Source organism: Ranitomeya variabilis, chromosome 4 (genome assembly GCF_051348905.1).
Source record: "Ranitomeya variabilis isolate aRanVar5 chromosome 4, aRanVar5.hap1, whole genome shotgun sequence".
NCBI classification, from domain to species: domain Eukaryota; kingdom Metazoa; phylum Chordata; class Amphibia; order Anura; family Dendrobatidae; genus Ranitomeya; species Ranitomeya variabilis.
The window spans coordinates 408,459,602-408,484,102 of NC_135235.1; the positions used below are offsets into that span (position 1 = coordinate 408,459,602).

General features: G+C 41.8%; 1 protein-coding gene and 1 long non-coding RNA gene across 2 annotated transcripts in view; one reads left to right on the plus strand and one right to left on the minus strand.

Annotated features, from left to right (window-relative positions):
• LOC143764989 (uncharacterized) overlaps window positions 1-24,501 on the minus strand; it is a 195,052-nt gene that overhangs the window by 18,731 nt on the left and 151,820 nt on the right. The window lies entirely within an intron of this gene.
• Window positions 3,358-7,212, plus strand: LOC143768964 (uncharacterized). The gene is made up of 3 exons (XM_077257573.1): window positions 3,358-4,840; window positions 6,526-6,574; window positions 6,987-7,212. The coding sequence occupies exon 1, from the start codon at window positions 3,420-3,422 to the stop codon at window positions 4,623-4,625; it is 1,206 nt and encodes a 401-aa protein (XP_077113688.1). The 5' UTR covers window positions 3,358-3,419; the 3' UTR covers window positions 4,626-4,840; window positions 6,526-6,574; window positions 6,987-7,212.

The window sequence follows — 24,501 nt, forward strand, 5'->3', positions numbered from 1 at the left end:
CCGTTCTACCCCATACCCATCCTCTAGTTCTATCACCTTATTCTTTTTCATTTACTTTTACTCCATTCACCCCTTCCATTTCCTTTCTCCACATCACGCATTCTATGCTTTCAACGCTGGCCCCCTCCCCCTGATACGTCATCATTGCCTGGCCCAGCACCGTTACATAGGCGCCGCACATCTCCTACTACGCTGCACTGCGCATGCTTCTGCGCTCCATTCTGCGTTCCACCTCGGCCCCTCCCCTGTGCGTCCTCACTGCCCGGTCATTCCCTCAGTTACCACACACTATCTACACCGCACTGCGCATGCGCTCGCTTCTTGCGCTCCACCATGCGCTCCACCATAGTTTGCCGCCCTGTACGCCACTGCCGTTCCTCCTCCCACGCCTTTCCATTTCCTGTACCGGACCTATAACACCCACAGCCACTGGCTTTCAGCACACACCCTTGCCGCCACTCCTGGACGTTGGACCCACAGGTACCACATATGCACAGACGTTTTTCTACAATCTGTCCAGTTTATTGCCATTTCCAACAGCTTCCTCCCTTTTCTTTTGCGCTCCAGCTCTTCCAGGGACCTTACCCTTTATCCGTGCCGTTCCGGATTTTCTAAGTTTTCCTGTTTCATTGGTATGTTTACTTTGACTCTCTGCTATTATCCAGTATTCTACTATTGTGCTGCAGTGCCCTTATTTTTATCCCTCCCTTTCCCTCCCTGCTTCTCCTTTCTGATTCCCGTGCCCTCCAGCCTCAGTGACATGTGCACTTCACTGTGTATCGCTGACTGTTCTGCTATCCAGCTTTTCCATCATTGTGCTGCTGTACCCATATTTTTAGCCCTTCCTACTTACTATTATTGCTTTCTTACTAGTTTCTTTGCTTTCCTCAGGAGCCATCGCGTTCCGCGTTGCTCTCTTCTCTTCCTTCCTGAAGGTCAGGTATGCGTTACACGCTGCATTTATACTGTCTAGAATATGTAATCATGTATTGTCTTATATTTAGATTTACATTGTCTCCACCAGATTATGTTTATCCATAAATCTTATTTGACAACGTTGCCCTCCCTCTTGGCTTCTGCCCCCTTGCTGTGTAGTATCTTTCCGCCATTGCTCCCACACCCTACGGGGCTCCTTGTGTACATATTATGTATATATTGTATATATTGCAATAATGTATGGGGCTCTCTTGTGTATATTTTTCTTATTTGACTAGCCACATATGTATGTCTTTGTTTCATGTATATTTTTGTATTTAATTTCTGTATATTTTCTTATCTGACCAGTTACATATATATAGTTTCTGTTTTTTTGTTTCATGCATGTTTCTAATTTTTGTTTCTGTACCTTTCAGTGAGGTTTGACAAAGGCCCACGTAAGGGTCGAAATGTTACCTCTACAATACCTACCTCTGCAATACTTGAACAATTGATTGTATCACTGTGGTGTCCCCATTAAACTCTTTACACTTATGACGCAAATCTACATTTTGAGTGCGGTTGTTTTCTTCTAAAGTTATCCCTCCGGGTTCAACCAGCACCTACCATACGACTTCCAGAGTGCACGTCTTGTTTCTTTATTGCTTTATCCTGTGGACGTTCGCACCTGCGCCCCCAATGTCTACTGATACCTTTGCCTTTGATGATACTGCCGCTACCAGGATACTCGGCAAAGTGACCAGCTCAGGTGAATTCCTGAAGACTCCACCCCAAGAACTTCGTACCAAGGATTACGAGCGTGAGCGAAGGAGGTTGACTTCGTTTGATTTACATTCAGTCACATTAGCTGAATATTATAGACTCAGCAGGATCCCACGTGGTCTCCGCAGCCATCTTAGACCCACACTATTTTCTGATAAACCGGATTTTTGTGAAAAATTTCAGAAGATCCTGAATAAGTGCTCATTGGACATTATCCTACTAACCATCGACTTCCTTCAAACAGCTATCATCGAATCTGAAGCAAAGTTGACTGCCATTGAGGAACAGTTATCCACTACACTTACAGCCACAGACTGGAGCTCCCTGAAGACTAAAACCGACAAAACGATAGACGAACATCGCAAGTACCTACAAGACAAAAAAAGATCTAAGTTCCAACGGGACTCGGAAGACTACGCCTCAGGCCGGGTCTATAGATGGAACGACTCCGTATCTACGTACACCAGGCGAGGTTACAGTGGTCCTCGACAATATGGGCCCTACAGCTCAGACAGCGACAGTTCCACAAGTGGTCCACAGAATCGTTTTTTATTCGGACGACCCAGCTCGAGACCCAACACCCGCCCCGGAGGCGACCGACAAGGAGGGCCACCTCCTCGCATGACTACGAGGTCACAGGTAAGGCCCCCAACTCAGTCATCAACATTTCATCCTACACCCTGAGTCCCGCCGAACTATTAGTTTTACAAAAGGGCTTATCCTTTTGCCCTACTCCAACATGGGACAAATTCAAATTGACCCAGGATTTGCAACGGTTCTACCGTAGTCTCCGTCTTAAGACTCACTTTGGACTGCCACAGGACTCTGCTGGAAATAGGACCTCCACGACAGTGGCGGATCCTATTCCCGAACTAAGTATCACCAATTTGGGACTGCGTTCTACCAGTACCTTTAACCCACCACGCACTAATCATGCCACTGAGGCCTATATTGACCTGATCCAATGGGATATCAATATCATATTAGAGCAACACCGCCTGGGTAGTCTTCCTACCCACAGCAATATTTCCCCAGTTGAGAAACAGGCCATTGAGTCACTCAAGTCTAATAAAAAAATTACCATCAAGCAGGCCGATAAGGGTGGGGCTATTGTCGTTCAGAACACAGCTGACTATTCGGCTGAAATACTGAGACAACTATCAGATACCACCACATATCAAAGAATTTCCTCTGATCCAACCCCCAACATTAAACTACAGATCAATAATATTCTTCAAAAGTATCAGGCTCTTAACATCCTTGACTCCAAAACTAGCCGTTTTCTCACCAATCCTCATCCGGTCACTCCAGTCATTTATACATTACCCAAAATACACAAATCACTCCTCAATCCACCTGGCCGACCAATAGTCGCGTCAACTGATTCCATATTGGCTCCTATTTCAATCTATTTGGAGAAAATCCTCACCCCTCTCACCAAAAATATGAGATCCTTCATCCTTGATACGGGCCATTTCCTTCAAATTCTAAAGCAGTTTGCCACCACCCCGCCAGATTGTATTTTGGTCACATTTGACGTAAAGAGCCTTTATACCTCCATTAAACACGATCTAGGTATAGCAGCAGTTAATGATCTTCTCGAGCAATCTGCATTTCCACACCACTCTAAACAGCTTTACATTGACCTATTATCTTTGATTCTACACAACAATTTCTTTCTATTTGGTGATCAATTTTATCTCCAAACCCAAGGTACAGCCATGGGTGCCAACGTGGCCCCTGCCTACGCCAACACCTATATGGATTCTTTTGAAAAGGAGTATGTGTACAATAACTTTCTGTTTCAGTCGCACAGTCTCTGCTGGCTCCGTTACATAGATGACGTTTTTTGTCTATGGACTGGCCCACAGGATTCCCTTATTGCTTTTTCCGAACAGCTTAACTCAGTCCGTGCTGAACTCCAGTTCACATTGAACTTCAGCACATCTCAAATTTCATTTCTAGATACCATGATCATCAGAAGTCCTACGGGTAAACTCAGCACGGATCTGTTTTCCAAACCTACCGATACCAACAGCCTTTTACATTATCAGAGCTGTCACCCACTATCAACTAAAAACAGCCTACCTCGGTCACAGTTTAAACGAGTGGCACGGATTGTGTCTAATCCAGATGTATTACCTACCCGTCTGGATGACATGTCCCTCAAGTTTGCAGCCAGACATTACCCTAGCAGTCTACTTGCCAAAGAGAAACAGTTAGCCCTTGATCCACCCTTGAATTTTATAAAAACAACTAAACCAGAGCGGGTTCCCTTTGTACACACCCACCATCCTGTCATGCCCTTGATCTACAACATCATTCGCAGCCACTGGCCCCTCTTGCACGATGCATACCCACACATCGAGGCATTCCAAATACCGCCACTTATGTGCAAACGCAGGCCTAACAATATCAGGGACCAGGTTGTAAAGGCAGACATAGGTAGCTCCCTTAGGCCACCACGCCAGACCTTCTTGGGCACCGAGAGGCGTGGCACGTATCCATGCCTTAATTGTGCATGCTGCTCTAATGTGATTAAATCCAATACTATCACCCATCCACAGTCTGGCAAACAAATCCCTATTAGAGGGTTTTTCACCTGTGAATCTAAGAACGTGGTTTATACCGTTAAATGCCCATGTGGGCTTCTCTACGTGGGTGAAACCACGCAGCATATTCGTGAACGTATCTCTAGTCACAAGTCCACCATTAGGTGCAAAAAAACTTGGCTCCCTCTCCCATATCACTTCGTAGCAGCTAACCACTCAGTATCCCAGCTACGTTTTCAGGTGTTAGAGCAGGTTGAGCGCCCCAGACGTGGTGGTGACCACATAAAACTACTACGCCAACGTGAATCCTACTGGATCTTTACCTTACAGACATTAACACCTAAAGGTCTCAATAGGGAACTTGATCTAATCTGACCTGTTTCATCCAATACTTCTGCATAAGGTGACCCCCTGTTCACCTGCTGAGTCTTCTGCTGGTCTATATGACGCTTGTGTATACTGTACATTTTGTTCACTATGTTCAACTATCTTTTGCAGGTGTGAGTATGCCGACCTTCTCTATTCTGACCTCATTAACCTATCCCCTACTTGCAGGTAGCTTGAATATTGCTCTACGGTATTCTACTGGGGTAAGTACCCAGATTCTTTATTTTCATTTTTACTTTTATTTTTTAGTTTTTATTTTTTATTTTTTTATTATTTTTTTATATTTTATTTTTTAATTTTTTTATTTTTTTATTTTCTTATCATCATTATCATTTTTATTTTATTTTTTTCATCATTTTTTACTTTTCACCTTTTCATTTTTGTTTTCATTCATTTTTTTATTTTTTCTTCATTATTTTTATTAGTAATTTCATTATCATTATTTCATGGTTATCTCATATTTTTCACCCACCATTTTTTATTTTACGTTATTTTTGTTGGCCATTTATTACTTATTTTTAATTTTTATTTTCATTCATTAGTTATTTTTCATCATGCATCCTTATTATGCATTATTTTTTCTTCTTCATTTGTTTACTGTTTATTTTTATTTTTATTTTTATTTTTTATTCTATATTTTTATTTCATATTTTTTCATTTTTTTCTGTTTATTTCATCACTTTTCATTCTTATCTTTTTACTTTTTACTCTTTACTTCTTTATTCTTGTTCTTCATCTCTTGAGATATCTATATTTCCTTTTTTATCCTCTATTTCTTCTACTTGGGCCATTTTTGGACCTTTATCTTCCCCTTCCATCTCATCTTGATCCTTTCAATTTCATTCATTCATTCCATGGCTTAAATTTTATACCCCCTCTTTCCCTTTTTTACCCCCCTCTCCTCCTTGTTTACCCCCCTCTCTTTTCTCTCTCTCCCCATTATGCTCTCTTCTTCTCTTCTCTATTATTTTTACATTCATCCTCATGTTTTTTTTCTCCGTTCTACCCCATACCCATCCTCTAGTTCTATCACCTTATTCTTTTTCATTTACTTTTACTCCATTCACCCCTTCCATTTCCTTTCTCCACATCACGCATTCTATGCTTTCAACGCTGGCCCCCTCCCCCTGATACGTCATCATTGCCTGGCCCAGCACCGTTACATAGGCGCCGCACATCTCCTACTACGCTGCACTGCGCATGCTTCTGCGCTCCATTCTGCGTTCCACCTCGGCCCCTCCCCTGTGCGTCCTCACTGCCCGGTCATTCCCTCAGTTACCACACACTATCTACACCGCACTGCGCATGCGCTCGCTTCTTGCGCTCCACCATGCGCTCCACCATAGTTTGCCGCCCTGTACGCCACTGCCGTTCCTCCTCCCACGCCTTTCCATTTCCTGTACCGGACCTATAACACCCACAGCCACTGGCTTTCAGCACACACCCTTGCCGCCACTCCTGGACGTTGGACCCACAGGTACCACATATGCACAGACGTTTTTCTACAATCTGTCCAGTTTATTGCCATTTCCAACAGCTTCCTCCCTTTTCTTTTGTGCTCCAGCTCTTCCAGGGACCTTACCCTTTATCCGTGCCGTTCCGGATTTTCTAAGTTTTCCTGTTTCATTGGTATGTTTACTTTGACTCTCTGCTATTATCCAGTATTCTACTATTGTGCTGCAGTGCCCTTATTTTTATCCCTCCCTTTCCCTCCCTGCTTCTCCTTTCTGATTCCCGTGCCCTCCAGCCTCAGTGACATGTGCACTTCACTGTGTATCGCTGACTGTTCTGCTATCCAGCTTTTCCATCATTGTGCTGCTGTACCCATATTTTTAGCCCTTCCTACTTACTATTATTGCTTTCTTACTAGTTTCTTTGCTTTCCTCAGGAGCCATCGCGTTCCGCGTTGCTCTCTTCTCTTCCTTCCTGAAGGTCAGGTATGCGTTACACGCTGCATTTATACTGTCTAGAATATGTAATCATGTATTGTCTTATATTTAGATTTACATTGTCTCCACCAGATTATGTTTATCCATAAATCTTATTTGACAACGTTGCCCTCCCTCTTGGCTTCTGCCCCCTTGCTGTGTAGTATCTTTCCGCCATTGCTCCCACACCCTACGGGGCTCCTTGTGTACATATTATGTATATATTGTATATATTGCAATAATGTATGGGGCTCTCTTGTGTATATTTTTCTTATTTGACTAGCCACATATGTATGTCTTTGTTTCATGTATATTTTTGTATTTAATTTCTGTATATTTTCTTATCTGACCAGTTACATATATATAGTTTCTGTTTTTTTGTTTCATGCATGTTTCTAATTTTTGTTTCTGTACCTTTCAGTGAGGTTTGACAAAGGCCCACGTAAGGGTCGAAACGTTACCTCTACAATACCTACCTCTGCAATACTTGAACAATTGATTGTATCACTGTGGTGTCCCCATTAAACTCTTTACACTTATGACGCAAATCTACATTTTGAGTGCGGTTGTTTTCTTCTAAAGTTATCCCTCCGGGTTCAACCAGCACCTACCATACGACTTCCAGAGTGCACGTCTTGTTTCTTTATCAGTTTGAAAAGATGGCATCAGTTGCTGGATTCCTGCTTTTCACAGTCAGCGACGGATCCTGTGTCCATACGCTTCCATTATAGCCAACGACGGGCAGCGCAGGATCCATCGCTGAGCGATTATCCGACGTGCAGAAAAAACGTTCCTCTGAACGTTTTCTCCGCCCGAAGGACCACTATTTTCCGATGGATCCAGTGCACGACGGATGAAACGGATGGCCATCCGTCACAATCTGTTGCTAATACAAGTCTATGAGAAAAAAACAGGATCCTGCAGAAAAATTTGCTGGATCCTGTTTTTTAAAAAATCTATGGATTTCGATGGGAGCTAAAAGGTGGAAGTGTGAAAGAGGCCTAAAAGTAGGATGATTCCATTGGAGTTGATATACCTTGGCTTCTGACATTCCAATTTGATTTGGAATGAAGTTGAGTTTTGAACTTTGATTTAGAAGAAAGCTTCCATCTTCTTCTCTTTGGACTTGGATTTCTAGATGTCACATTTCCAAGGTCTTTAGTTTCAAAATGCTGATTCGGGATTTTAGTCATCTTTGCAATTTCTGTTTCCTCTTGATGAACCATTTTCATATCATCCACATATAAGAGAACATACATCCACTTTCCGTCTGTACATTTTATGCATAAACTCGGATTTGTTTGACCTATTTTAAATGCTTTTTCTAATAAGACTTTGTTGATTTTGGTGTTCCACACTCTTGCCAATTGCTTAAGATAGAGAGATTGTTGTAGTTTGCAGATGAGATTCTCTTCACCTTCTTTTATACCTTCTTTTATGTAACCCTCAGGTTGAGTCATCATCAGCTATAGCCATTAGAATCCTGAATGTGGTCTGCTTAGCAACTGTAGAAAATGTGGCATCATAATCTTGACCATATTTCTGAAAATATCCTTTTGTGACTAATCTTGCTTTAAATTTGTAAACCAGAGTCATACTTGGTCTTAAAAACCTTTTTGCATATGGTTGCTTTCCTGCCTTGGTAGTTTGAGTTTCCAAGTTCGAATTTGATGAAGGGACTTAATTTCCTCATTAGCAGCTTTAATCCATTTCAGTTTTTCATGGACAGATAGTTATTACATCTCATCCCATGACTGTGGCTCTGACTCAAGTAGTGTTTTGACAAAGTAGGATAGATGCTTAGCTGGTATACCCTTGTTTGATCTTGATGATCTCCCGACTTCAGGTTTACCTGATTATTCTGTTGCTTTTTCAGTGGTCGAGGAACCTAAACTACATCCTATTTCCTGTTATTTTGAAATTGTGACTGATATTGTTGTTGCTTCAGCTGGACTACTGGTATGATGTCAGGAAACTTGAGCAACATAAAGTTATCATCAATCATTACATCTCTGCTTATTGTGACCTTGTTGGTTTCTGGGTGGAGGATTCTATATCCTTTCTGGGTTTCACTTTAGCCCACCAGGATATCTTCTTTTGCATGAGATTAACACTTGGTATGTTTTTCTTTGAGAATGTATAGAAATAATGTACTTTTGAATTTTCTTATGTGTTGTAGTTCAGGCTTCTTGCTTTTGCATTGCTCAAATAGAGTTTTCTCGGTAGATTTACCTGGTAGTCTGTTTTGAATATAGCAAGCTATCATGATTGCTTCTCCCCAATATGTTGTTGGCAAATCAGCATCAAATAGCATATTTCTGCATCTTTGACAAAGTGTCTGATTCCTTCCTTCCGCTATGCCATTTTGTTCAGGGTTGTATGGTACAGTGGTCTGAAACACAATTCCATTTTTCCTTAAAACATTCTGCATTTCATTACTTGTATATTCAGTTCCATTAACTGCAGGAAAAAATGTTGGCATTTTCTCAAATTTGTTATATACAGGTACTTATTGCAAAATTAGAATACATTAACTTTTTGATGATATTTCAGTTCTTCAATACAAAGAGTGAAACTCATATATTAGATAGAGTCACTACAAGCAGAGTGATCTATTTCAAGTGTTTATTTCTGTTAATGTTGATTATGGCTTACAGCCAATGAAAACCCAAAAGTCATTATCTCAGTAAATTAAAATACTTTATAACACCAGCTTGAAAAATGATCGTTTAATCTGAAATGTTAATCTACTGAAATGTATATTCAGTAAATGCACTCAATTCTTGGTTGGGGCTCATTTTGCATCAATTCGTAGAGATATATTTAAAGTTTTTCTGGAACTTCATATTTGCTGCGAAGCAGATAGACAATTGTACATCTTGAAAAATCATATATAACTGTGAGAAAATATCTCTTATATCCAGTAGTATGAGTACTCATTGGACCACAAAAATCTGTGTGTATTAAGTTTTTTGTAGTGTATACACTTTTCTTGCATTTTGGCTAGTACAACTCATCTTTGATTTTTCCTTTTGCAAGTGTGTGACCTTCTTTTGAGATGATATAGCAGTCATCTTTAAATGTAACTTCATTTAATTGTCTTGTGAGTTTCTTCACAGATAATAATATATTGCTTTCAAGGCTAGGGACATAGAGAACATCCTTTACTGGGATCCTTCTGCTTTGTGTTGGGGAGACTTGACTATTTAATGTAACCATCTCCTATTTGTGATGCTAGTTACTTCTCACGGTCACGCTGTGAGTCAGGATAGTCAAGGAGTCCAAGGTCAGAAGCCAGGAGGGTAAAGTGTAGTCAAGTAACTAGGTCAGTATACCAGAAGGATAGCGGATCAGAACAGAAGGGGTTAAACAGACAGATGGTCAGAACGAGGTCCAAGATCAGGCAACTAAAGATCAACATACAGAACGCAAGACACAGATAGAACAAACCACACTTAGCTGAACGTACGTTTGGCAGAAGTCTGGGAGAAACAGCTCAGTTAAGTAGCCTGGCAATCATATGGGATAATGAACACTTGGAGACAGCCAGTGCCTCCCAGTATCAGATTGGACAGATGAGCTGTCAATCAACACACTGACAGCTAAGCATGCTACTGCTCCAGACTGGATGACTGAGCTGTTAATCAAACCACCGAAAGCTTCAGCATGCCTCTGTACCAGATTGGATTGCTGAGCTGTCAGTAACTGAGTGGTGGAACCGTGACAGTACCCCCTCTTCTAGGGGGGCACTGGACCCACAGGCTTCCCAGGAAATTTTAGATGGGAGGCACTGACTAACCGATCGGCTTTCACATCTCGAGCAGGGACAACCCTCTGAACCTCATACTGCAGGTCACTGTGTACTGAAACCGGAGGCGGGGATGAGGGAGACAATAGAGAAAGGACAAACTCCTTCAATAAGGATTTATTGAACACATTAGGGATGCGAAGGGATGGAGGAAACTTTAATCTAAATGCCACAGGATTGACCACCTATAATATATATGAACCAATAAACTTTGGACCCAACTTTGGCGATGGCACTTTAAGTTTAATGTTCCTAGATGAAAACCAAACCTTGTCCCCAATCTTAGAAACAGGATCCATCGAATGTCATCTATCGGCCTTCCGTTTTTTGCAACTCTGAGCAGTCCAAATATTCTTTTGACCCTCCCTCCAGACATCCCCGAGTCTCTGTAAAGAAACCTCCATACCAGGAAATTCAGAACTAATCCTAGTATTTGGCTTACAAATACTGATATAAAATACTGACCAAATACTGATAGTGTGACGGCAGCCTTAGTGGAATGGCATAAATCAGTGCTTTCACTTTCACAGAAAAATAAATCAATGCATCAGCCTCATGTATTTGCATACAAATAGATATATTGAAGGTGTTTGCGCGAGTTGGCTTGCCATGCAAACAGCTCTACATGCCTTTAGATATGCCCCTTTGTTTTGGTATATCCCATATATATTTCCAATGGGGCATAACACCATATAAAAAAAAAAAAAATAGTGGTTGAAATATGACGCAGGCAAGTCAGAGGAGGTCTCGCTAATGTGGTGAGACGTTGCACATTGCAAGCTTATATCTCCTACAGACACACGGTGGCCAGAGCTCCTACTGAATCCCCTTCCCAATATAGAAGTTTAAGGTCAGAACGACATTCAATATTAAATCACTCAAAAAGGAGAGGTGTCATCCAATTCAGAGGACAATGTATGCTAGATACCATGTTCCTCTCTTATTCAAATGATTCAGCGGGAGTTTGTTCGGGTAGATACGACCATGTCGCTGAATAAGTTGCTGTCATGTCAAGGGTGAAGATTTGAATGGTTCTTTCTAAACTAACTGTCCCTAACCCTGACTTCAGAACCAGTCCAAAATCAATAAAGTTAGAAGCAGACCCACAGTCAATAAACGCCAATGTTGATAACACCTGGTTCTTGAAGGATAACATATTTATCAGTACTTTATCAGAGGAAGACAGAGGTACCTGGGAGTATGGGTTACCTCCTTGGCTGTCACCCAGACTCAGATGTTCTCCCGATGGTTTGCTAGCTTGAAGACAAGTTGAGCAATTCTTAAGAAAATGTCCATAGAGACCACAGTATAGACAGAGTCGGATATCTTGTCTACATCTTCTTTCTGCAACACAAAGACTGACAACTCAAACCTCCAATGGCTCCATCTCTGGTAAATTGACCTGCTTCAGGGAAGTATAACAAGAAGCCTACTGTTCACCACGTCTCTCACGGTTTCTGCGATCCATTTGTATGGCCTGAGTCATGGCTTCCACCATAGAACAAGGATCATCATGAAGCGACATTCTTGAGGGTTTTGAAAAGGCCTTTTAGGAACTGGCACCTGAAAGCAGCATCATTCTATAGAACTTTAGTGGACCATTGCCAGAACTCAGTACAGTAGTCCTCATTGGTGTGACTTACCTCTGTGCCAGGTTCATGATCTTAGGCTCAGAGACCTTGATCCTGTCAGGTTCGTCATATATCAAACCTAAACTGTCATAAAAAGCATCAACAGAAACCTTCTCTGGGTCTTGTGGGGACAAAGAAAATGCCCAGGTCTGAGGACCCCCTCGCAGTAGGGACATTATTCCCATCTGCTGGAACTCCTCCTCTGACGACCGCGGGCGCAGGGTGAAAAATAACCTACATTTCTCTCTAAATACCCTAAACTAGTCTTCCTCTACCAAAAATTTATCTGGGAGGGCCATTACAGGTTTGGGAAAGACCAACTGTACATTAGAGGGTACTGAGGTCACTGCCACTGCCAGCAGTAGAGGGCTATAGGGGGTCTTCATTAAATTATTTATCTGACCCCGCGATTGTTATTGCAATGATTCCAGACTCTGGCCTTCCTTAACCAGATCCTGAGTCATCTGCGTCAAATTTGTCACCTGGTCAAAAAGTGTGTGAACAGGATCCATGCTGGTGAAAAAAGAAAAACGAATCTGCCATACATAAAGTGACGCTGGTCACTTATCATGGCCACGCTGTGAGTCAGGATAATCAAGGAGTCCAAGGTCAGAAGCCAGGAGGGTATGCCATATACAGAAGGAAGAGACAAAACCTAGTCTGGTAACTTTCCAAGGTCAGAATACCAGAAGGATAGCGGGTCAGAACAGAAGGGGTTAAACAAACGGAGGATCAGAACAAAGTCCAAGGTCAGGCAATGAAAGATCAACATACAGAACGCAAGGCACAAAGAGAACAAACCACAAATAGCAGAATGTACATCTGGCAGAGGTCTGGGAGAAACAGCTCAGTTAAGTAGCCTGGCAATCACCTTGGATAATCAACACTTGGAAACAGCCAGTGCCTCCCAGTCTCAGGTTGGACAGCCAAGCTGTCAATCTACACGCTGACAGCTAAGCATGCCCCTGCATCAGCCTGGATGACTGAGCTGCCAGTAACTGTATCCCAGACACACTGAAATGGTGGAACTGTGACACTAATTCCTTTGAATTCATATACTGACCATTAGCCAAGATCACTTTCTCTGACTTTAGCTAAGGTTAGAGAAGAAGCCTTTGTCATTAGTCATATGACTAGTTGCTCCAAAGTCTATACACCATGCATGCTTTGATGTACTTGCATTAACAGTAAATGCACCTTCAGTGCTTGAAGTTTCATATTTTTCAGCAATTACATTTTTAACCCTTCATTATGTTTCTTTTTTGGCTGATTTCTTCTAACTTTCCAAATTCTGCAGTCAGCTCTTAGGTGCTGTGATTTCTTGGAGACAAAACATTCACATGTTTTCTCCAAATTACTTTTATTTTTGGGTAGAGCTTGGGTTTTTAAAGCAGATTCTGCTTTGGACACCCCAATGTTGCTAAGGCTACGTTCACACTAGCGTTGTGCGCCGCTGCGTCGGCGACGCAACGCACAACGCACGCATAAACGCGGCAAAACGCACGCAAAAACGCTGCGTTTTGCGACGCATGCGTCGGTTTTTGCCGAAAATCGGACGCAAGAAAAATGCAACTTGTTGCGTTTTCTTGGTCCGACGCTTGCGGCAAAAAAGACGCATGTGTGGCACAACGCAACAAAAAAAAACGCATGCGTCCCCCATGTTAAGTATAGGGGGCGCATGACGCATGCGTCGCCGCTGCGTCGCCGACGCAAACCCGACGCACATTAGCTTAACGCTAATGTGAACGTAGCCTTAGTGGAGGAGCCAAGGGTCCTAAATCCAGGAAAACTCCTTAAAACAGGCTGGCAGCACGGTGGCTCAGTGGTTAGCACTGCAGCACTGGGGTCCTGGGTTCAAATCCCACCAAGGGCAACATCTGCAAGGAGTTTGTATGTTCTCCCTGTGTTTTCTGGGTTTCCTCTCACATTCTCACATTCCAAAGACATACTGAGCCCCAATGGGGACAGTGCCGATAATGTCTGTAAAGCGCTGTGTTATTAATGGTGCTATATAAGTGAGTAAAATAAATAAATAAACTGCACTGTGTCATGGCAAAGATAAATTCTATCCCACAAAACCCTACATAAAAAGTCACATTTGCTATTGTTATAATAGCAGAAATAAAAGATAAAATATTACAATTTTCTGTTTTCTGAGTAGTGTATATAAAAGAAAATCACAAGATATTTCATCCAACACATCCACTCCCAGCTCTTGCTCTGTTTAAGTAGCAGTTATTTCTATTTTTACAATACATGTTGGTATTTTTTCTGTCAACCTGATTCCAAGAATTCTTGAGCTTTCTTGTCAAGTTGCAGAAGAGGCCGGGTGATGCTGGCAGTGCCCTGAGGTTGGTACGTACAAGACAGATAAATAATGACATCCAAGACAGGAGCAATGCAGTCAAACTGCTAAATGACATGGGATTTACTTATATTCCTCATTCACTGCTCGAAAATGATGTCTTTTACTTATTTAACCCATTTGGAGATGCTATTATTTGAGAAGTAGGGGACGTATTACTTGTGAACTATGAATGAGTTATTGTGCAATTAATTTTTTTTTAACATGCCCACCATTTGCAGTATTGTGGAAAAGTTAGAAATAGTTGTGGAAGAAAGGATGCAAAGTAAAAAGTAGAAAAAGAATAGGGGTAACCAAAGGCAAACAATATCTATAATGTACCATCTGGAAAAATTATAATAAACAAAAAATATATATTAAATAACAATAACTCACAGATGGAATTATTTTTGCCCTAGTATTGGATCAAGACAGTTATCCAGACAATATACAAGCGAGGGGGAGGAAATAAATCCAAAAAGATAACCTTATGTCTTTTTAATAAAATTGCTTTATTAACAGTGCAAGGCAAGAGGGCAATGGTGACAACATAGTCGCCCAACAAGAATATAAAAACAACTAATACAAACAGAACACCGGGAAATCCGCCTGCTGACCCATATCAAAAGATTCTTATTGGAACTATCAATATATTGGGTCAAAATTGCGAAACCAATAGGGGGACTCAGCCTATATCACAAAGGCCCATGTAGGAAATCGCTATGTCCTATACAATGCCACAATTAACATACAGTCTAATACAGCATAATGCAGAAAAAAAGAGAGCGATAGAAATAGTTAATACATCACCCCAGAGTTATGGTATTTGGCAGGTGCAGAGTCCCGGTGTCCGCCCCAAAGTAAAAGTAGGAACGTTAAAGGGGTCCAGACTTGGGGTAACTGCAGACTTGTGAATCCTCACAGTACACAGTGCTCACACTGTCAGGATACTCAAGTGCTTGCTCTGGGAGAAGGCGGGCGTGCGACTGCAAGTATGTGATTTGCATACATGAAGTCACATGCTGACAAGACATTCGCTGCCTCACTCAATACAAGTGAATTCAACGAGGCCGGACACAGTTTAATGGAATGTGGCTGGAAGTATGCAAATCACATGAAAAGAAGGCAAAACTAATGGACTAAAGAGAAATCTTAATCAAATTAATATTTGATGCGACTGCACGTTGCCTTCAAAACAGCATCAAATCCTCTAGGTATACTTATACACAGTTTTAGAAGGAACTTGGCAGGAATATTGTTCCAAACATCTTGAAGAACTAACCACAGACCTTTTGTGGATGTACAGGGTGGGCCATTTATATGGATACACCTAAATAAAATGGGAATGGATGGTGATATCCACTTCCTGTTTGTGGCACATTAGTATATGGGAGGGGGAAAACTTTTCAAGATGGGTGGTGACCATGGCAGCCATTTTGAAGTTGGCCATTTTGGATCCAACTTTATTTTTTCCAATGGGAAGAGGGTCATGTGACACATCAAACTTATTGATAATTTCACATGAAAAACAATGGTGTGCTTAGTTTTAACGTAACTTTATTCTTTCATGAGTTATTTACAAGTTTGTGACCACTCATAAAATGTGTTCAAAGAGCTGCCCATTGTGTTGGATTGTCAATGTAACCCTCTTCTCCCACTCTTCACACTGATAGCAACAACGCAGAAGAAATGCTAGCACGGGCTTCCAGTCTCCGTTGTTTCAGATGCTGCACATCTCGTATCTTCACAGCATAGACAATTGCCTTCAGATGACCCCAAAGAAAAAAGTCTAAGGGGGTCAGATTGGAAGACCTTGATGGCCATTCAACTGACCCACGACGAACATCATGATGATGTGTTGCCCTCTTTATTCACTGAAGATGGCATGTTTCCTGAGTTTTTCCAGCAAGATGTTGCACCACCACATTATAGGTGTCAGGTCCGAGCATTCCTACATGAACAGTTTCCTGGAAAATGGATTGGTTGTCGTGTAAAATGATGCACCCCAATGCCAGCACACTCCACCCGTGGCTGTTGGAGGCAGGTCCTGGCTGTGTGTTACAGCCATTATTTGCCTAGTATGGGTTGAGCTCACCTGGAATGCCCGCTTCATACACCTGCTACTGACTTGCACCATACATGTATGGCGGTTGTCCATAGCGGTTTAATATTGGCCAATTTCCTAGCTCTATTTGCTGAAATGCAGCCCCAAACTTTCAAGGAACCTCCACCACAAAAATCACTAGAAAGATGATTGCGGCATCTAAACAAGAAAGGCTTTTTTACAGTTAGAGTAGTCAGACTGCGGAATGCCCGACCACAAGAGGTAGTAATAGTAGACAGTATATCAGAGTTTAAATAAAGGCTATATACAGTGGGAACGGAAAGTATTTAGACCCCTTTAAATTTTTCACTCAATTTTTAATAAATTTGCAAAAGCTACTAAATTTCTATTTTTTACAGTCAAGATGGGGTGCAGTGTGTACCTTAATGAGAAAAAAATGATCTTTCTTGAGTTTACCAAATGGCTGCAATGAAACAAAGAGTGAAAAATTTAAAGGGGTCTGAATACTTTCCTTACCCACTGTACTTTTCTCACAACTAATGGCATTGTGGGTTTATAGATAGTCTAGCGATAGATCATACTGTATGTAACTGGTCGGGAAATGGAGTAACATTTTAGGCACAGTCATGGATTAGATGTGCTGTGACGTGACGTCACCTTCCTGTTCAGCCCTCACCCCACCCCACCTACCTTAACAAAACTGGCTTGAAAACACCAAAAGTCAAGACATTTTTGTGCAACTCCGCATTGCGCAAAATGTTACTACTTTTGAAAGCGATTTAGTATAAAACACTGGCATAATCACATTGATGCATCGGGACCTTTATTTTTCCTACTTTAACATCATGGGCGGAGTTTAGGGTTTACACATAATTTCACCTGATTTAACAACTTATCAAAAAGCTGCAAAATTTGTCACAAATGTACTCCATTCATCCCCTTGCCCCCACCCCGTCATAATTCAATGTGCTGCAGATAATTTTATGCTCGGAAACATGTAACTTTTGCACTAAAAAAAGTTGAAGATAGTGAAAAATACAATTTTTGACTTTGAGCCAATTTTGATGAATTTTGTATTAAAAAAATCCAGTGAATATCACAAAACAAAAAAAAGAAAAGTGACATATAAAGCCTCCTACAAACAATGAATTGAATCCTAAGTCCATAGAGAGCCCATTCGCTACTAAGACAGAAAGTGCAGTTGCACCCGGTGATATACAGTATGTTTGTCCATAATACCGCTTTATTAAATGAAAAATTGTAACCAGTGTTAATAACTTCCGATGCCTTGTAGTTAGAAATCTTAGTTACTTCCTGAAATGATAGATGACTTCCAGACATTGTTTTACTTTCCAAAGCAGGAGCTAAGTATAGCTGAGCCACAGCTAGCATTCCAAACATGCACCGACATTGTATAGCAACATGTGCCCTGTCATGTCACCAGATTCTCTGTATGGGTCCAGCTTGTTTCTCCTATGTCTTCAGGTGCTTACACCTACACCTACAATTATCAGGCAAGCTTTATACCATACCACAGTGTACTGGTTACTTAGTAAAAATAAAGTCCTACTTTGGGCCAAGTCCAGCTCACACACGGGACAGGACAGTGTCTTCATGACCTAGCTTCCCTACCTCATTGACCCCATATCAGCCTCAAGAACTGGCTCTGTTGTTCTGTAAGGTTGCAGTCAACTATATCTATCTTGGCTAAGCCTTAGGACCATCAATATCAGCCTGGGCTTTTCTGGGACACCAAAGGAAATAATAGAGGGTCCACCATCTATCTGTACAAAACATCTTTATTGATATTGTTTGAGCCTCTTCAAATAGAGCCTGGACACACATCAGTCTGAAATGGTTTAGTGAATCCTGCATTGAGCAGGGGGTTGGACCAGATGACCCAGGAGGTCCCTTCCAACTTTGACATTCTATGATATCATTGTACACTCAGGACATATCATTAATAGGATCTGATGAGTTATTCATCATCCTATAAAAAACAGACCACAGGGGTAAGTGGCTCTACGAACATCTCCTGTTAAACTGTCTTCTGTTGGAGGGACCATACTTGTGGCAGAGCCAGGATCCAGCAGTAGACCTCTGGTCCTCTACGGGGTCACCTCAAATTCTATGGAGGAGTTTAACTTTAAATAAAATGCAATTATTCTTCAATAAAAAGATTGTCATCAATTTATTAATCTTTTACGCCTTTTATTATGTCATTTTTAGTAACTACAATGAAACATAAAAATGACAAACAAATTGGTATCGTTAACCTTTTGGTTCAACATATTTATAAATGCCCACCATAAAAGAGTTCAGTAGGCGGCACAATCTCTGCTAAGGTTCTATACAAGTCGGTATATCCCTGAGGGAGTGCTTAACAAATAACTCTTGCAATATTCACTGAACCAAACGTCGGGTGCTCCTCCAGAAAATGCGACTATGATAATAATCCAGGAAATAGAAAAATAGAGGGCACTCACCGGTCTTCATATCGATCGTTTCGCGCTGTGCTTTGCGCTTCTACGGGACCCGTAGAAGCGCAAAGCACAGCGCGAAACGATCGTCGTCTCCTTCCTTCCCTGCTCACACGAGCTTCGGCTCCGACGTTCCCGGCCATGAATTTTATCCATATGTATTGCTAATAAAGACTGAATATGAAGACCGGTGAGTGCCCTCTATTTTTCTATTTCCTGGATATTTATAAATGCATTTCTCCTTAAAAGTTACAAAGTTATTATAAATCGGTCCTAATCGTCTTAAAAATACATGGAACAAATACATTTATGTTGTAGCCATTTTTAATATGCCTTAAAAAAATTAATTTGTTCAAAATTCTATATTTCGGTGCAACATTTTCTTCTGTTGATTAGCATATTTAAATGTTGTAAAATTCATCATTTACATGCAAAATTTGACACATTGAACTCCCACTCATATCTAACATTATACTGTCATGCTTAAAAAGTTACACTGGCATAATTTACATCAAATTTATTATTAAAGTGCAGTATTTGATCCATGTAAGGTGGCGGAGTTGAAGTGAGAACACTAAAAATTTGCCATAAATTATACAATTTTTTAATAAATTCCTCACAATTAATTCAAATCCATGCTTGCTGTTATAGAATGGAAAAATTATTGCGAACACTCAGAGATCCTAGACCCATACAGAGCAAATGCTCCTTATGGCTGGCAGGTAGGCAGTAGAAACAACAAGCACTTGTCCTATAATCAAAATTGGGGGGTATGTGCCATGAATAGGGTGCAAGATACAGAGAGAGTGCCAACAAGCCAATGTGCCATGGCCAATGTATTTAGATAGAAGGTAATCACACTAAGTGGAATCTTTGCCCCAGGTGATGAAGGACCTATCTACAACTCATAATCTTCTACAAAGGTCAATAGTGAGATGTGGCTTCCCAATTATTTAACCATTGACCTGTGCCATCACTAAATGTAACCATGCCCTTTATGTGGCTAATGTAGCCCTCTACATTTTAGGATGCTAAAAATCACAAAATCTCCTCACCCAACCAGACGGTTCTGCTCAGCTGCTGGTCTTCACTAGCAGAAGGTTCCTGTGATCCTGACCTTCATCTGCTTACGGGAGGCAACAGACAAGACTGTGACACTGACACAGATAGAAGGAATAAAAGAGAGACGGGGCGGGAGGGGGATGTTAGGAACAGCCAGTCATGAAGGGATGATGAGAAGACAATGGGGTTACAGACCTGAAAGCCCTGAAGGGCATCTGGGTGGGGACACATTTAACCTTATTATCATGTTCAATAATAGGGAAAGTTTAGAAAATGTTTTTCAATCTTGATTATAAATCCTTTAGTTCTTTAGCTCAAAATTAGACCGTGGTTAAAAGAGCATATGAAATATTATTCAAGTTTCATGTAGAAAACTCAAAGGACTTTCCTCCGTATTGTCATACATGTGCAATCTGGTTGTCCATTTTTTACGTCCTGGTGATATCATGTGCTCCGTCTTCATACATCTATGTTTATAGTGGAAATGTATCTGTAAAAATCAAGGGAGATGTTCTGTATGGGACCCAATTATTTTTAGTATCCACAAATTTGAATAACTAATGGTCATTCAAGTCTCATCAAAGGCTCAGAAGAAAGTAGTACATGCGTCAATTATATTTACATGTACACTGTCATCTGAATAGCTCGGTTGAGTTACATTGGTCAGTGTACTGTCCGATTTTTACTCGGACACCACATGTCCACATCATGCGCTCATCTGAATGAGCCCTTAAAGGGAATCTATCGCTAGGATTTTGCTACCTTATCTGAGAGCATCATGATCTAGAGGTAGAGACCCTGATTACAGCGATATATCCCTTACTGGGCTGTCTGATCGCTGCAGTTTTGATAAAATCACCACCATTTTCTCTGCTGTAGATCTAGCAGTTCTCTGAACCCCACACCATTGGTTGGCAGGTTTCTTTGTACGCTGTGTATAGGCAGAAAGCTGTCAATCGGTGGGGAGTGTGGGGTTATACAGAGCTTATGAATATAAAGGACTACATGGCAGCAGGTTTACTAATCCTCTCCTATAGTGATAATCTCCTGCTCATAAAACAGTGATTTTATGAAAACTGCAGCAAGCAGCCCAGTAAGTAATATATTGGTGGAATCAGGGTCTCTGTCTCTAAGTTATCTTACTACTCACATATTAGGTTGCAAAAACCTGGTGATGGATTCCCTTTGAAGGGAATCTGTCACCAGGTTTTCGTTACCTCCTCTGAGAGTAGCATAATGTAGAATACCCTAGGGTTTTAAAGGGAATCTGTCAGCCAGTTTTCACTATTTAAAGGGAATCTGTCAGAAGATTTTTAATACCTTATCTGAGAGCAGTATAATGTAGAAAAAGAGACCATGATTCCTGTGATGTATCAGTTAGTTCACTGGGTACTGCAGTTGTAACACAATCAGAGTTTTTAGATGTACCATGCAGCAGGGCTCAGAAAGCTGCCCCCGCCACATCACAACTCTCTGGGTATATTGTCTATTAACTGTAGTCTGCTAATTACTGCTGTAGGCATGGTTTGACCAGGGCTCACATCTACTGTAGTCCAGGCAGTGATAATTTCCTGGAGATAAAATATTCATTGATTCATTGTATTGAAACAACAGCACACTGCCTAATAACATCCCTTAAATCTGTGTTTCAGCCCTTACCTCATGCTGCCCTCAGATAACACTGCAAAACATTGCTGACAGATTCCCATTAAGTTAGTCAAGGACAAAAAAACTTGGCTATGCCTTATTATTATTATTATTTATATAGCACCATTAATTCCATGGTGCTGTACATGTGAAAAGGGGTTACATACAGGGTTATAGATATCGCTAACAGTAAACAAATTTACAGTGACAGACTGGTACAGAGGGGAGAGGACCCTGTCCTTGCGGACTTACATTCTTCGGGATAGTGGGGAAGAGAAAGGAGGTTGGTGTGCTGCAGCACTGGTGGTGGTGAGGCGGCAGCTCGGGTGGTCGTGGCAGTAGCTCGGGTGGTCGTGGCGGCAGCTAGGGTGGTCGGTGACGTGGCGGCAGCTTGGGTGGTCAGTGACGTGGCGTATTACACTACACAGTATAAGTGGCAGAAAGTGGCTGGAAGATATATATATAAAAAAAAGGGACTGTACTACAATAACAATCTCCCTACAATGATCTCAGGACAAGTATGGCAGTCAGCAATAAAAAGGACTGCTGCACACAAAAGTGTGGACAAATAAACAATAGAACTGTGCAGAAAGGAGCAACAGGACTTTTGCTTTTAAAAAAGCAGTTGGTTTGCACAGCGGCATACAAACAGCAATGCAGCTATCAGGGAGCCTTATAAGCTACAGAGCTGATGAACAGAAATCTAGCCTCCACTGTCCCTGCAAAGAAAAGGTGGTGTTGGACAGTGGAAATCGCTACAGCACAAGGGGTTTGGGGGTTAATATTGCGAGGGTGATCTCTTAAAGGGAGATCAATATGATTGCTTGTACCTGACCAAATATAAGCTGAGTGCTAGCTTAGAGGCCCAGAATGTATCAGATTCACAGAGACGATACACACACTCCTCTCTCAGTCATGGCTTACTCACAACTGCTTTATTCTGAACAAAGGAAATGGGGAGGTCGCACAACTTCTGAATAGTTAGTGTCACTCTGATTGGTTCATTCCAAGCTTCATTTCCAAATACGGTGTATTCCAGTGCCTTCACTCCTGCATTCCAAAGATTCCTTCCAGGTCAGTTTCAAGGATCTCCAAGACAGCTTCAAAGACACAATCGCCATCTTGCTATACCATATCTGAACTGACTTATATAAGGTTTAATAATTGATTTCATTAGACATTTTCTCCTTCACAATATTTACTCCCTAACAATATCCCTGCTTCTGACGAAGCTGCAGCAACCTCTCCCTATGCTCAGATCGGCAGAAGTAAGATGGCGGTCGGCGTGCACGCCCCTTTATAACCCCTATGATGCCGCAGAAAGCAAGCAAATCACTGTCATGCCCTTCTCTAAGATGGTGGGGACAGAGACCTATGTCATCACGCTGCCCACACTCTGCGTCCACCTTCATTGGCTGAGAAATGGTGCTGAAAGCGTCATACGAAACGCGACTTTGGTGCGAAGATCGCCGACCTCATGGCCGATCCCACAGTGGGATCGGGTCGGGTTTCACGAAACCCGACTTTGCCGAAAGTCGGCGATTTTTAAAAATGTCCAATCCGTTTCGCTCAACCCTAGTGAGTATGGTTAAATAGCAGGGGAAGAAAGGAGATGCAAGTAAAATTAGGATACAGTGATTAGTCTTACCGTCTGGCCGATTTATTATCATTATTATAATGCTCAAAACCTATAACTCTGCCCTTTATCTGGCCAAACAATCCTACTTCACCACCCTCATCACCTCACTATCCAACAACCCAAAACGACTTTTTGAAACCTTAAACTCCCTCCTGAAACCTAAAGTACAGGCCCCCATCACCAATCTCAGTGGTGAGGATCTGGCCACTTACTTCCTAGAAAAAATCAACCACATCCATCAGGATATCTCAGCCCAATCTCCTCAGTGCCTGGATCCCCTTCCCTGCCGCACCTCAAGCTCACTAGACATCTTTGAGCCTGTTTCAGAAGAAGTTTCCAAGCTCCTCGCTTCTGCTCGGCCTACAACCTGCAACAGTGACCCCATTCCTTCACCTCTCCTGCAGTCTCTCTCACCAGTGGTCACCACTCACCTGACTAAAATATTTAACCTCTCTCTTTCTTCAGGTATCTTTCCCTCCTCATTTAAACATGCCATCATAACCCCTTTACTTAAAAACCCATCCCTGGACCAGAACTGCAATGCTAACTACAGACCTGTCTCTGACCTTTCCTTCATCTCTAAACTCCTGGAACGCTTTGTCCACTTCCGTCTAATCCGCTATCTCTTGGATAACTCTTCTATACCCCTTACAATCTGGTTTCCGCTCTTTACACTCCACTGAAACTGCCCTCACTAAAGTCTCTAATGATCTAATAACAGCTAAATCCAAAGGTCATTGCTCTCTGCTGATTCTCCTGGATCTCTCTGCCGCATTTGACACTGTGGATCACCAGCTCCTTCTCGCTATGCTCCGCTCCATAGGCCTCAAGGACACAGCCCTCTCCTGGTTCTCCTCCTACCTCTCTGACCACTCCTTCACTGTATCCTTTGCCGGCTCCTATTCCTCTCCTTGTCCCCTTACTATCGGGGTTCCGCAGGGCTCAGTCCTAGGCCCCCTCCTCTTCTCTCTATACACGGCCCCTATTGGACAAACAATCAGCAGATTTGGGTTCCAGTATCATCTCTATGCTGATGACACCCAATTATACACTTCTTCCCCTGTCATCACCCCTACCCTAATTCAAAATACCAAGGATTGTCTGTCTGCTGTTTCTAACATCATGTCCTCCCTCTATCTGAAACTAAATCTCTCCAAAACGGAACTTCGTGTGTTTCTCCCTTCTAGTAACCTCACTCTTCCCAACATCGAAATTACCCTGGAGGGTTCAATCATAACTAGTGTTGAGCATTCTGATACC